The following is a 15,746-nucleotide window of genomic DNA, read 5'->3' as shown; positions in this document are numbered from 1 at the left end:
CTACTAGTTCCGCTTTTTTTTTTTTTTTTGGTGGGGGGCACACGAGGCAGGACTTGAACCCAGGTCTCCTGCATGCCAGCGAGTATTCTACCACTGAATCACTCATGTACCTACTAGTCCTCTTTATCTCCATTTCTACCAAAGAATGAACTGAAAAAATAAAAGATGAAATTAAGGCCAATCTATTTTAATTTTTGTCAATAAGCTGTGGTTGATTCATCATATTTGATGAATAAACGCGAGGAAATGAGACTTTGGGATTGCTCCAAGTCTTCATATAACTGTCTCATATTATGCTCCTATCACTACTGTTCACCATTTCCATGAATAATTTCGATTGGAAAAAAATATCTGAAGTAAAAAACTAACAGATGGGTAGAACTATTTTGAATAAACACAAGGGGAAAAATTCAAAAGGTACTATACTTATACCACAAATAAATTCATATCAGAAAGAAGTAAAAATGCAAAGAAAGACCATTATATGTTGGTTTAAAACATAATTAGAATTCTTATAAGTATACCATATTAAATATAAAAATAAAATATAGAAAAACTTAAGCAGTTATGCTAAAGCATCCAATAATCAAGAAAGAAATGAAAGGAAGGATAAAAGTTAAAATCATTTTATATATTTTCAAAGCGCAGAACATTTTTGAGCATATACAGAGAAAAGGAGAAAGACAGAGTCAAGCATTTATTGGGTCAGAGAAGAAGAAAGAAAACTGAAAGATTTAATGCTAGCCTTTTCCTAAAATATAAGTTTATTTACATGCTTATTTTTAAAGAAGGAAGCTATAAACCTAAACTATAGATGTTCAGTTGACCTTTACTAAGTGATGGTAATCTTTATATAGGTCAACCAAAGTAGAAAGACTTAAGGAGTAAATGGCTCAAGAAAGAGTGCCCATAATAAATGCACTAGTGATATTCAGTAAATGGAAAATCAACTGAGCTATACAAGGATCAAGAAGAGCATTCTGAATGGGGTCCTCAAATTTAAATGGCGGATGACAAAGAAGTTACCCTGGACAAGTTTGGGTGTATAGCCTGACTTTTATCTTGGATACAATATGTGCAAACATAATTATGATACTGATTTAAGAACAAGCAAAAGATAGGACTGTGTAACAGCTGTGATGAATTTGCAAGGCACAGATCTTTCTATGTTAATACAATAGCGGTTTGAGATAACATTAAGTGGATAAAGGGAGCTGGGTAGAGAGCATTTATCTATGTTTTAACAATGCTTTCAACCCTGTGTTGCTTATCAGCCTGCTGAGAAATTAAGAGATGAATTGTATAAATGATGTGACAGAGTGAATTACTAGTGGCTTACAGGTTGGAAATAAAGAACTATTATTCTTTCAGATGCAGAAGTACATACACATACAAATACTGATGTATCTCAGATTTCAATTTGCAGCTAGACTAATTATATGAAGTAAAATAAATGCAGCTTCTACATTTATCATTTTCAGGGAAAGGTTAATTTGATATCATTTAAGTAGACAACCCACAGGAAAAAAAATTGGAAGTATAAAAAAGGAACAAACCTAGCTAGTGATTTACTTTCACCTACAAAATAAAAGTAAAGAAAACCTATTGAATGAAAAATACACTTTATATCTTTTTAAATAAATGTTGTGTAGGATAGTTTACCAGTAGGACTTTTTTTCAACAGTTATGGTAATTTCTTATTTTGGGGGGTACATGCAAAATTCAATGAGCATAGGTAAAGACTTCATAAATCCAACAGCAAAAATTGATGGTATTTTGATTGTTCCTGGTTTCATTTGCATGACTGCAGTTTATTAGATCAAAAAGCCTAATGGATGAGGGGGTCACCTGTCTTAAGAAAGGGACATAACAAAGTTGAGTTACATTTTCAATATCAGGAATCCACTGCAAGCCCAAACTAAACTATTTAGCACAGATTTAAAAGAATAAAGAGTAAACCAATCATTCTTTTATTCGTCCATGCATGTGTGAATGCAATCATTCAAGAAACTGAGTACCTAATATGTGCTGGACACTCTGTATAAAACAGTGACCAATCATGTTCTAAGGCCTCTACAATCTTGTTCATACTCTAGTTAGGATGACAGACTTGTAAAGATGTTAATGAATGGAAGGACATTGCTTTTCCAACAATTTTCAGGTACTGAAATTGAAAAGGTTATTGTATAGCTCAGATTTATCAGTATTTCACAATACAAGATCTGTTTGATTTAGTGAAAAATCTAAAGGAATGAATCCTTTCAGAAAAATTACGATATAACTTTCAAGTTCCTATAATTACTTAAGAAACTCTTAACAAACTATCTTCTTAAGATGCTTAGAATGAATTTAAATGAAAAATAGTGACTATTAGAAATATCAATTGTTAAAACGTATAAGGTGTTCTAAAGTATTCCAGAGCAGTTTCTTTAAGTAGGACTAGCATTCAAATCTTTTTCATAATAATAAATCATCTAGAAATTTCAAAATCCATGGTTAGCATCACTGGCATCCCTTTTTCAACTGATTATGACTCAAATTAAGATTAGAATTAATGGAATTAGGCTACTATAACATATTTTCTGTGTTGGTTGGTAATAGTACTACAATTGTGACTTATAGTAACATAGTGTTTTTTTTTAATTGTATGATTTTGCTTATGTGACATAAATAGAATCTGCAAATACACAGAAAGTAGACTACAGGTTAACAGCATGAAGGGGAGGGGTAAACGGACTTCTACCAGAATATACAAAGAATTTACAATTCAACAGTAAAAAGACATCATATAACTCAATAATAAAATGGGTAAAGAATTTGAATACACATTTCTTCAAAGGAGATATAGAAATGGCAAAATAGCACATGAAAATATGTTCAACATCATTAGTCATTGGGGAAAATGCAAATCAAAACCACAATGAGATGCTACATTACCCTACTAGAATGGATAAAATTAAAAAGACAGACAATAACAAGTGTTGGTGAGGATGTGGAGAAAGTAGAATCTTCACACATTGCTGGTAAGATTGTAAAATGGCACAGCCACCTTGGAAAACAGCTTGACAATTCCTCAACATTTTAAACACACAGTTCCCATATGACCCAACAATTCCACTCCTAGGTATATAGGAAGAAAAATGAAAACATTTATCTGTGCAAAAACTTGTATATGAATGATCACAGCAGCAAATTCATAATAGTCAAAGAGTGGAAGCAATCCAAATGTTCATCAATTGAAGAACAGATTAAAAATATGGTATTATACATACGATGGGATATTCTTCAGCAATAAAAATAAGTACTGATACTTGCTACAACATGGATGAACCATGAAAACATTATGCTAAGTGAAACAAGCCAGAGGCAAAAGACCACATATTTTATGATATCATTTATAGGAAATGTCCAGAATAGGCAAATCTATAAACATAGCAAGTAGATTAGTGGTTGATAAGGGCTGGGAGGAGAAGGAATGGGTAGTGACTGCTAATAAGTATGGAGTTTCTTTTTGGGGTGATGGAAATGTTCTAAAATTAGATTGTGGTCACAGCTGCACAACTCTGAATATATTCAAAACAAGTGAGTTGTACACTTTGAATGGGTAAACCGGGTGGAGTGTGCATTATATATCGATAAAGTGGTTTAAAAAAAGAGACACTTGAATAGTGTTGCTCAGCTCCATAAAGGCAGAAGTCTTTGTAAATGCAGGGTGGGGAGAAGGGTTAGAGGTGCTCTAGCTGTATCAGAAAGCGAAGGATATTACTGGCATGCCAACCAAGAAAATTCCCTCTTTCTTCTGCCTTTTCTACACTAAAATTCATAAAAGAACAGACTATGTTAACTCTCTGTACTGTTTCCTTAAGTATTTCTTAACCATCAGAAATCTTTCTGTCTTCCAACTTAATTACTTTTCTTAAATTATTCTCTTAGGTCATCAATATTCTTACAATTGTCCCTTTCTTGGTCCTTATAATATTTGAACTGTCCAGAGCAGTTACAATATTTAAACTTATAATATTTGAATTGCCTAGCACTATAAGTTAAAGCTCTACTTACATTATTCTTTATTCATTGTTTAATAAAATATACCTGGCCCATATGTAAGTGTAGATTTATAGCAAGGTTCAGAGGTGAAGTTTTTTTCAGCCTTTCAACCTTTCCTGAGCAGTGCTTAACAATTCCCATCGTTATTGATTTCCAAATTTATATTCATCCTGAACTTCCAGAATTACATCTCCAAAAGCCTATTAGATACTTCTTGTATTACCTCAGATTCAAAACATCTAAAACCAAATTGGTTTTTCTATTCCCAATCAGCTCTTTCTTTGGACTACTCATAGCACAAGCCTGAGTGAACTTGAGTCTTCCCTTTCTCTCTCTTCATATTCAGCTTATCACCAAGTCATGCTGAGTCTTCCTTCCAATGTTTTAGGCACTAAACTTTCTAATAATAATTTATTGTGCTTTTATATATGCCAAGCTTCATGTGGAACACTTTACTTACATTATCTCATTTAATCCACATAACTACTTTCTAAACTAAGTATTATTAGCCTATTTTGTGGAAGATAACCCAGGCTCAGGGATATTAAATAGTCTGCCCAAGTTATTACAGCTGGTAAGTATTTGGGGTGGGATTCAGAAAAAGGTCTGACTGATGCCAAAGTCAGTGTTCTTAACTACTTGCTACATTGCTGATCCAGTTCCTGTTCCTACTCATATTATCTGGATTCAGGCCACCTGAATTATTATATAATCTACTAACTAGCTTTCTTGCTTTCATTCTGGCTCTTTCTCCCCAGCTATCTTATATATGTGCACAGGTTACTTGTGCAAAGCATCACTGCAGTCTGATAACAACACTGACCACTAGAAAGGTGAGGGAATAAATCTAAGAGTACTTCCTTAACGTGGACCTTCAAAGAAGGTTCAAGTGATCCAAGGTTGGTGATGCTCCCTAGCTTTTATCAGAGACAGATACAAATCTTCTCTGGAGGAAAATGTCCTCCAATTTAAGTCAACAGGATTCTCAAGATTAAATAGCAAGCAAATATTATTTGATAATCTAAGATTATAAATATACATGGAAGCAAGACACCATGAGTAAATGACAGAGGAAACAAGTAAGATTTAGATAGCAAAGACTTCAGATATCAAAAAAGTCACATACAGAATTCAAAATAGCTACAATGAAATGTTTTAATATATAGTGTCCTTCTTTGTCTCTTAATGATGTCTTTACATTTAAAGTTTATTTTGTCTGTTATTAATACAGCTACTCCTTTTTGGTTAAAAAAGCTTTCTTCTGGTTAAAACTTGCATGGGACATCTTTTTCCATCCTTCTACTTCAATCTATGTGTATCCCTGTATCTAAAATGAATCTCTTGTAAACAGCATATATTTGGATTATATTTCTTAATCCATTCTGCCAAGAATTATTAAGTTATACCTCAACTCCGTGCCTTCCTCCAGATTTCCCTCTTCTGTCTTTTTTTTCAACTGGCAAAACTCCCTTTAGTATTTCTTGTAGGGCTAGTCTCCCATTGACAAATTCTTTCAGGATTTGTTCGTCTATGAAAATTTTTATCTCTCTCTCAGTTTTTTTTTTTTTTTAAGCCCTATTTCCCCTTATTATTGGTTAAGAATTACAATCTCCCTCAGTTTTGAAGGACAATTTGGCTGGGTACAGAATTTCTGGCTTGAGGTCTTTCTCTTTCAGGATCTTAAATATATCATACTACTACTGCCTTCTTGCCTCCATAATGCCAGTTGAGTAGTCTGAACTCAGTCTTATGTAGTTTCCCTTGTATGTAGTAGACTGTTTTTCTCTTGCCGTTTTCAGGATATTTTGCTTCTCTTCAACATTTGACAGACTGATTAGTATGTGTCTTGGAGAAGGCCTATTTGGATTTATTCTATTTGGAGTTCATTGGGCTTCTTTGATTTGTGTATGCATGTCCTTTATAAAGGTTGGGAAATTTTCCCACATTATATCCTCAACTATTTTCCTAGGCCTTTACTCTTCTTTCTCCTTCTGGGACACCACTGATTTTTGCATTTGTGTACTTTGTTTTGTCCATCATTTCCCTGAGATGCAGTTCAAATTTTTCCATCTTTTTTGCTGTTTTGAGTGTTCAAAATCAATTGTCCTGTCATCCAGTTCACTTATTCTTTCTTCTACCTCTTCAGATCTGCTGTGTGTCTCGAGTATATTTTTTATTTGGTTTATAGTATCTGTGATATTTGCTATTTTCTATTTATTCTTTCAAATTCCTCTTTATACTCTTCTAGTGTCTTCTCCTTTATGCCATTAGCCATCCCATTTATTTTATTTAGTAGAGTTATGTAAACATTTTTGATTATTGTTCCAATGTCTGTGTCTACTCTGGTGTTTTAATTTGGTCATTAGGCTGTACTATATCTGTCTGTATCTTGATATGCTTAGTGGTCTTCTATTGTCTTCATGGCATGTAAACATCTTGATTGGTTTACTTTGTAAGTTGATTTCCTTCTGTAGTTTAAAGCTTTGTATTTGCGGGATGGATGTGGAGCAGGATGTGAGGCACGGGGTGGGGTATAACCGTGTGGTGATGTGTTGCAGCACAGGTAAGGCACAGGTTGTAGATGCTATGCTGGTGCCTTTGAGCATGGGGTGCGTGCCACAGGGGGCACTGTGGGGGCTGTGGGTATGTGGTGCGGCTCAGACAGACCTTGGAGCACAGCAGCAGGGTGTAGTGTGGAGGACACAGTGTTCCTAGTCCCAGTCTCCCCATCCGTGCACTCCTGAGGGCTCTGGGCTTCTGTTCGGAAAGGGCATGTTGGGCTGTTTGTACCAGCTGGACTGTCTCTGATTCTCTGCATCTCAATTCTTCAGCTTTTGTAACCAATGCCTATGTGGTGTAAGAGACCCTCCCAGGACACTTACACCCTGGAATCACAGCCATCTGAGTCACCTTCCCGTCCCTTCTCTAGCTGTTCCTTGGAGCAGGGTGACCTATCCTATTCTGCCATCTTCTCAGAACCCTGGGCCCAGCCCTTTTGCAGTATTTTGGTTTCTTTTTCCCAATCAGCCCCGCTCTCTCTCTGCCATGGCAAAAATTCCTACTATCTTTAATGCTTATTCCAGGTTTCCCTGTCCTGGGGGCCTATTTTCAGTAGTCAGAATGTCTTAATTAATTCCACAAGTGGAGTTTGGTTGAGCTAAGCCCTTGTTGCTAGTAAAGTCTGTTTCCTTTTCCCACAGGGAATGAGCCTGCCATGCCTGTGGTGGAGGGGCGCCGGCCTCCGTGGCTAGGGGGACTTACAGTTCTATGTGGGGTCACAGCAACTCCAGTTTGTCCAGACTGGTATAGGCTGTGTGGCTGGTCGCTGATGTAGCCCCAGCAGTTGTTCTGTACTGTTCCTGGCTATTTACTAGTTGTTCTGGAGGATGAACTAAAGAATGAACTAAACTCCACACCTCACTAAGCCACCATCTTGCCCCCACCTCAGTACCACAGTGTTTTTATAAAGACCATTATATTATCAATTAGTTCCATTGATCAGAATACCACATAACATAGTAGTACTAAAATATTTTAATTTGCTTTAACTGCTTTGCATCTATTTTTATATCTATTTATACTATGGGCTTTATCCATGAGTACAAATGAAGTCAGATAGATTGCTTCCACTAACAATGTCAAGATATGAACAATAGAGAGTCAACAGAAGAGAATTCTACAGAGGATCCTTGCTACAGAATTCTACAGAAGATTCTTGCTACCGGAATTCACTAGTTTTCTCCATAAACCATAAAATTAGGATTTCTGGAGGCCAAAATAAAGTTAAAAAGGCCAAGCTGATAATCAAGCCTAGTATGCCACTGGACATTTATTTATTTAAATTAGTCCATATTGACTTTGAATCTTTTTATTTGTAGGGTTCTGTCATCTAAATCTACAGAAGTTTTGTTCATCTTTTAATTTGCTTTGGGGGCTTGTCTCTGATGGGCTGCTGCTTTTGAGTATTCTAAACATCATACTCAAACATTTCAGGTTCCACTGGGTCTTAGTTTCCAAGTGCAGATTTTTTTTCTGGATGTCACAGTAAAAAATATGGATAAGGTAAAAATGTTGCCTTTCAGACTGAGACAACAGCACAAAAAGCCAATATTTTGGCACACATTATCAGGAGTTAGACTCTTCAAAAGCTCACAGAGGAAATGGTAGTCTGCTAATGAGTCAGTAAACTGACATGACTGCCAATTCAAGGGAGATCATCAACTGAACTCACTGAGAAGATTTGCCTGGACCTTGCTTTTAAGCACTCTAATTTATACCAGTATATATGTAGCCTCCATAAAGAAAAAAGCCAAAATTTTCACTCACATAAATCACAGATCGCAAACTAAAGGGGAAATAATAATATGTTAGGGGATATCAAAATGAGTTAGACTTGTTTGCATAATATTTTGGGAGGGAGTTTAAATGTTATTTAAACATTTAAATATGGGGTTTAAATGTTATTAATAAAAAAGAACAAATACCTAATCCATAAAAATTAAGATATGAGTTCCGTAATTTAAATTATGATTATTTGATGTTTTAGACTTCCTTTTCACCTCCTCACAGCTTTTTAAAAAGTATGATTGGCCAGATTTTCCTTATCACTGTTAAATTATTTTAATATGTATAGATAAGTTCTAACCATTTCCTTATGGATTGAATTTAATTTATACTGATAATTTAACTATAGAGATTAAATTATCAGAGATTAAAGTCTGAAGGAAACAAACCAACACCAAATTTTTTATCTTCTTAGTGTTTCAGAATTTTAAAAAGGAAGCTTATAAACTAATTTCATGCTCAGAAACATTAGTGTCCAAGTCATTGTGTATACTATGATATTGTGTCAGAGTTTAGGTTCATCGAGTAGCATGAGGTATCCCTTAAGACATCTGATTAAATTTCATTGTCAATCCCGGGAATGGAGAGAATTATGCCTAATTGTAACCCCTCAAAATAATGATTGCTTTAAAAAAAATGAACATATGCCTTTACCTTCCTCCTTTCTTCTTTTTGCTTCTTCCTCATTTCTTTCTTTGGCTTTCAATGCTTCATCAGCTTTTGCTGAAACAAAAAAACAATGACATTTGTACATTTGTTTTACGTTCATATCACAAACGAAAATATTGGGGAAAGGGAACAGAAATTCTTCACGTTTTTTTTTTCACGTGAAGTTGTAAGAAGAAAGAAACAAAGTGGCTGAAAATTTGAAATACATTTCAGAATCTTTATTCAGAATAAATATTTAGAATATTTGATTCTTTGAAGTTTAGTTCAAGATAATCTCTGAACAAAAAAAGGAAATTATTTTAAGAAATAAAAATGTAAATGATAGCATATAAATGGATAAAAACTATAGAGATCATTAAAAGTTATCTGATTTGTCAGTGTAATACACCCATTTTAAATTTTGGAGGAAAGTTTTAACGCTACAATTCACATTTTAAATATAAAAAGCTTACAATATCTCTGGAACAGTATCAAATTAGGAAGTATATTATATTTTTTAATGCACATCATGGTAGCAGTTCTTTATTCATGTTATGACAGCATTTGGTAAAAAGAATCTTTTTCCCTCTAGAAACCTCTTCCCTTATTACTTAATTATCTACTAGTTGCTCAACTGCAGGGGTTTTCAAACACTTTACTACAGATGTTAAAGAAGATTAAAAATATACAGCACAGTAACAAGGGACTATCAATATACTCTGTAAATTAATTAAATTTCTGTTCGAGCACATCATTTATTCCAAAGCATTAACGTCTCAAAGGAGTGATTCTCCTTTATTGCCATTTCACTGCCTGATGAGCGAACTAAGTGAAAATAAGCCTCTAATAGCATTACAGTTGATGAAATATTAAGTTAAAAAAGTATTGCCTCGTCAAAAGAAAAAGAATCAAACTGTGCCAGCATTAAACTTTGGATAAGTCTTTATTATAACGATAGCAGCAATGTAAACTGTGATTTAAAAAATAAACATACTTCTGCTTCAGTTTTTTGCCGCATTTATTTTTCCTATCCAAAATTGACACACCCATTGGAAGCAGCAAACCTATCTTATAGGAGGAATTTTTAAGAAAATACATGCCAAATACATAACTATTTTTCTTCAAACTTTGACTTTTCTTCAATATTGACACGTCCTTAAAATACAAACTTATACCAAGTGCTGTATCTAATTACGTAGACATCTGTTTCCATTTACAGGCTTTTATACATACTTAGACTGCATTTAAAGTCATGAAATATTAAAATTTTTATGCCACTCTGTATCATTGCAAGAATCTATTAAATTAGATAATAAAAACAAACCACCATTAACTCTAAAGACTTTTACTTCATTTACACTTTATTCTCCCTGGTAGAAGGACAAGGATAATAGAAATTCCATTTAAATTCAATTTTGGTTATATGTGTAATTGTAGATATACCCCTTGAGTCATGTAAAATGCTCAGCTTATGTTTCTTTCAAATTATCCCGCTCAGACTCACTTTCTACTCCTTATAACCATCTTCAATATGTATTAGCAGAGCTCATTAGACTGAAATTTAATAATGCAAACATCAGGTGGATTTCAAGAACCTCCATTAACAACGTAAGATGGATTGCTTATATATAGCTCTTGGGCCAACTGGGCACAATTTAAATTCAATAAACTACCCTGCCTAAATCTGATTTATCTATTTCACTATGCTGGTTTGTCCTTTCTTACTGATTTGTTGCTATATATGAACAATTCATTGGAATATTGTTTTATATGTTTTTTTTAAACTGCAAATGGCTCTTGTGCTATGGTCATACATTTTATGTAAGTAATTGAGCTTCATCCTGTCAATCAAGACTCCCAAGAATGTATGTATAATTTTTTGAATTATGTTAAAATAGCATAGATAATAATTAATCTAAAAAGCAAACATTTGAAAATTTATCAATAATCATTATGTTCTCTACAAAGAATCAGAATGTATTCATTTGAAGATAGTTCATTTTTAAAAAATTGGGTAATTAGGATAGACTCCTCATAGGTGCCTAAGGGAATCTGGAAGAAATGTTCTTTCTATATTATGATATTATGATTTAAGTGTTAATAAAGGAAGAACTCATGGTCATTCACATATGATTTAATTTACCCTGACAATTTTCAAGTTCTTTAAAAGGTGGCAATCCCATTTTACAGATGGAGGTATTGACTCATTAAAAGTGCCATGAAATTTGTCTCCAAAGAGCATAACTGGTAAGTGGTAAGACCTACTCTTATGATACATGATCATTCCCTTAGGACTTTACAGGAAGATATAGTATACAGCACACCATTTACAAAAAACACACCCTCCACTAACCTTGAACAAAATTTGCAATCCTTAGCTCTTCTAAACTCTCCTTAGCTAACAGTCCCCTCTAGGCTCTGTTTTCTTCCCTAACCAGCCTGGACCCCAAGACAATCATTTCAATTCCATGTTTATGAAAACCCCCATTTTCCTCATTCCTTTGTTGTTTCCCCAATCTATTAACACATCTGACCAAATTTTCTATTTTTACTGCTGAGGTTTCCTACAAAACAGTTTATAAATGCTGTTGACTCTACTAAAAACCAATGATTTAGAAATTAACATCCATTCTTCCATATTGCTCCTCCTTAGTCAGCATCCAAAGTTGGTGCCCATTCTCATTTCCTATATCAATTTACTATGATTTCTCCACTATAAAAGCCAGTATCTTCACAACAGCGACCCTGACACCACTTGTATTGTCTTAGCCGCACTCCTACTCACCTACAAACTTTTATGTTTATCAATCCTTACCCTCTTTTCACTTTGTTTCAGAAAGTAACCCCATCCAACTTGTGTTTTAGAACCTATTCATTTCCATATTCTTCAGGATTCTTTCTGCTTAAGCTTCAAACTCTCTCTTCTTTACCCTCAGTCTACAAACCCACAGATACACAAATCCTTTAAAATATTACTCTTCCTTTCAACTAAGTTACTGCCTTCTTTTATTCCCGTAGCTTTTGCATTGGTCCCTAAAGACAGTAATAGCCAAATCTAATAGTTATCTCAGTTTTAAATTGCGAGAGGATCTCTGTGTTTGAAATTGTTAACCAACCACATCTTTCTCAAAACACTCTTATAATTCTGATAATACTTTGTCTACCTTTTTTTGGCTACTGTCTACTGAACTTTGGCTTCTGAACTCACAATCTTTTGCTCAAATTTGGTCGTCTTGCCTTGGTATTTTCTATTTTCACCAACCAGTCTCTCAGGTTGGAAAACTTTGTGATATTTTAATTCAACTGTTATCCTTATTTGAAAGGAATGAGAAATCTTAGCATACTTGAATGACTAGAAATTACATTAGATTTATTCCATAGATTATCTCTAGATCCATTTATTTCCTTTGCTGTTTAGGGTCTCATCTCTTTTCATTTTGAATAGGAAAGAAACTATTTGATCTCTATATTTCTAACCCTATCCCATCCAATGTACCATTCACAATTCCAACAGAGCAAGGAGGGGGTTGGTTTTTTATTTCTTTTTTATCCACAGCAGCAAGTACAATATTCAGGACATAAAGATGTTTGCTAAACAATTGTTAAATGACTTTCTAAAACACAAATATGATCATATCACTTCGTGCTATAAACCTCTAAGGGTCCTGTTGTGTGTGTGTATATATATATATATATAAATATAAATTCCTTAGCATGCCATTTAAGGTCCTTCACAGCCTGGCTCTCAATTTAACCGTCCAGCCTAATTTTTCAGCACTCCTCCTTCCTCACTCCAAGGATCTAGTAATCTGCACCCTCTATGCCACACTGCCGTTTGCTTGTATTGTCATATGCCTTTGTTCTTGCTGTGGTGCCCACTGCCTGAGAAAAACCTATCAGAATATTTTAGGTCAAATGTCACCCTGTTTAATGAAGCTTTCCTTCATCAATGCCACTTGTTCCCACTTACTCCCTTCTTTCTCCTAAGGTAATTTAATACCTTCTTTATGGAATGCATTATCCTTTATTCCCTTCATTTGAGTGCATATCTGTCTCTTTAAGAACAGAGCATATAATAAGTGTGACAGAAATTGTTAGCATTCTCTTCTTCCTTTAGCTCATCTTCTTTGCAGACTACAATCTCTCATCTTCTTTGCAGTTAAGTCTAGTCATCCACCTGAGTTGAGGCTAATGGAATGTGAGCATAAGTGATGTGTACCATATTCTTGCCAGGCCCATAAAAAACTTCCATGAGATTTTTTCAATTTCTTTTCCCAGTGAAAACCCAACAAGGGCAAACCACAAGATAAAAAGGATTCTGGATTGCTGAATTTTTATAAGGAACAGTGTTTCCCTGATGACTTACATTACACTTTGACACGAATACACAATAAATTTATATTATTTCAAGCTATTGAAATTTGTTTTTTTTTTTCTTTTTCAACATGGGCAGGCACCAGGAATTGAACCCAGGTCTCTGGCATGGTAGCTGAGAACTCTGCCACTGAGCCACTGTTGCCCACCCTGGGTTGTTTATTATAGCAGTTAGCCAACCCTGCCTTATAATGGGGCTAGTGAATATTTACTAAACAGATGAAAAAGAGGTTTTAGAAAGTCAAAACAAATATTATGTTTCCTTCTAAACAAATACGCAGTTCCTTCTAAAGTGAAAGTCTCTTTCAGAAAGGAAGCCCTTCTAGAACTGTTTCTCTTGAATGACAGAGATCAGAAGAGCAGATGCAGGAGAAACATGGGACTAAATAGGGAACTATTCAGTAGGTATCATCATCACATTACTAGAATTTATAAAAATTTACTGATTTTATTAAAAAGTTCCATAACGATATGGCTTTTTAGACTATTGCAGCTGTTTGCTTAAGTTAGATTTCATATAATCTGTTGTGGACATTATACATGCTCTATAAGAGAATTAGTTGACTCAAGAATTGGGAAAGACTGCCAAAGTATCCAACTTGCCCCCTATATTCAGAAACTGCATAATATTCCTAGTTAGAATCTTTTTTATGAGGGTTTATCAACCTCATCCTGAAGTTCTTATTCTATATGTAACCCCAGTTTCTGACACTGCACCAACATGAAGAGACCAGAAATACTGAGGAATTCCTAAACAAAACAAAGCAGATGAGATCAGATCTATAGAGAAATGATTAGCAGAAACCACAGCCCAATCACCTTCAGAGGACTATTACAGAGGTAGGAGGAGTTGCAGGGATGCTTTAATCTAGAGTCCGTGGAAACCAAACATAGGAGGTGGACCTGGGGCAAATATCAAATGGGGAATTATAATTGGAGAAGTTGGACAAAAGCCCCTCTTCTGCATATTGTAAGTATGAGGGTATAAGCATGTTTAAATCTCAAAGCATTATTTTAACCTGTGGGTGGAAGAGGTACTGGGGCCAATGAAGCAAAAGCTGGTAATTACTGAGCCCTAAAAAAGATGAAAAGTTACCAGAGTTCCCTTTCCAGTGGCACGTCTAGCCCCTGACACAATCATTGGTGACAGTGTGTAATAAATATAGCTTCACACATAAGCAGAATGAACACAGCTGAAGACTAAATTAGTATGTTAGCAAATCTTACCAAGGAATTTCCCTGAATATAGTGGAAAAGAACAGAGATCTACATACAAGAGTTATGAGATGGCATCATTGTTATCAAAGTTAACATTTATTGAATGCTTATCATGTATCTTTGTGTGCGTGTGTGCTTTATTTAATTCTCAAACCAGTTCTATAAAGTATTTACTATTATCCCCATTTTTCAGATGAGAAAAACGAAGCACATGAAGTTAAAGAACTTTTTCAAGGTTACAGTTATACACACAGAAGAAAGATACACAACATCTATTTAAGGAGAGTGCGCAATAAAAATTATGAAAGAATGGAGGGGAAATAGAATCAAAGGTATAATAGATGTAGATTTTCCCATAACTTAAGAAATGTGCAAGTGTTCAGATCAAAGAGTCCTCAGATTGCCAAGCAAGAAAAATACAAAGAGCCTGGAGGGAAGAAACAAATTATCTACATAGAAAGAAAAAATTAGATTGGTATCCAATCAATCTCATCAAATTGCTCAAAACAGAAATCAGAGATTGCATTCTATGATCACATTGAAATAAAGTGGGAAACAAACAGATTAACTCCCCAATTCTAACCCAATGTAGTTGAAATTATTTTTATAAATCCTCCTAAAAATAACTTTGGGGCTAAAAAGGATTTGTAAACAGAAATTAACTATTAAGTCACAATATAAATTAAAAGAAAGTAGAATGAAGCAAGTAAGAAAAATAAAAATTAGAATTAATAAAATTAACCAAATTTAAAACACTCCTAGAGAATTTAATAAAACTGAAAGCTGTGGTTCAGAAGAATCAATAAAATAGATAAGGCTTTGGAAAGTCTGATCAAGTAAAATAAAAACACAGATGACCCTAGTCAACAACAGAAGAAATAAGTAAAGTGGTATCACTAGAGGACAGAGGAAATTTTAAAAATTAAATACCTATACGCAAACATAAACATAAAGAACAATATGTTAACACACTGGAAAATCTAGAGAAAATAAAAACACTTGTAGGAAAATAACAAGAAAGGTAGAATACCTGAAAAAGTTAAAAAGATAAACATTTATTCCAAAATCAGTTCTAGGCTAGAAAATTTTATGTGAGACTTCTACCAAACTTTTAA

General features: G+C 34.3%; 1 protein-coding gene across 1 annotated transcript in view; it reads right to left on the bottom strand.

Moving 5' to 3' along the window:
- Positions 1–15,746, bottom strand: part of RSRC1 (arginine and serine rich coiled-coil 1) — a 570,594-nt gene that overhangs the window by 115,707 nt on the left and 439,141 nt on the right. The window contains exon 8 of the mRNA XM_077160882.1: positions 9,046–9,114. Within this exon, the coding sequence (XP_077016997.1) occupies positions 9,046–9,114 (69 nt within the window). The remainder of the gene's footprint in view (positions 1–9,045; positions 9,115–15,746) is intronic.

Source organism: Tamandua tetradactyla, chromosome 5 (genome assembly GCF_023851605.1).
Source record: "Tamandua tetradactyla isolate mTamTet1 chromosome 5, mTamTet1.pri, whole genome shotgun sequence".
Taxonomy (NCBI): domain Eukaryota; kingdom Metazoa; phylum Chordata; class Mammalia; order Pilosa; family Myrmecophagidae; genus Tamandua; species Tamandua tetradactyla.
This window is presented reverse-complemented; position numbering and strand designations above follow the sequence as displayed.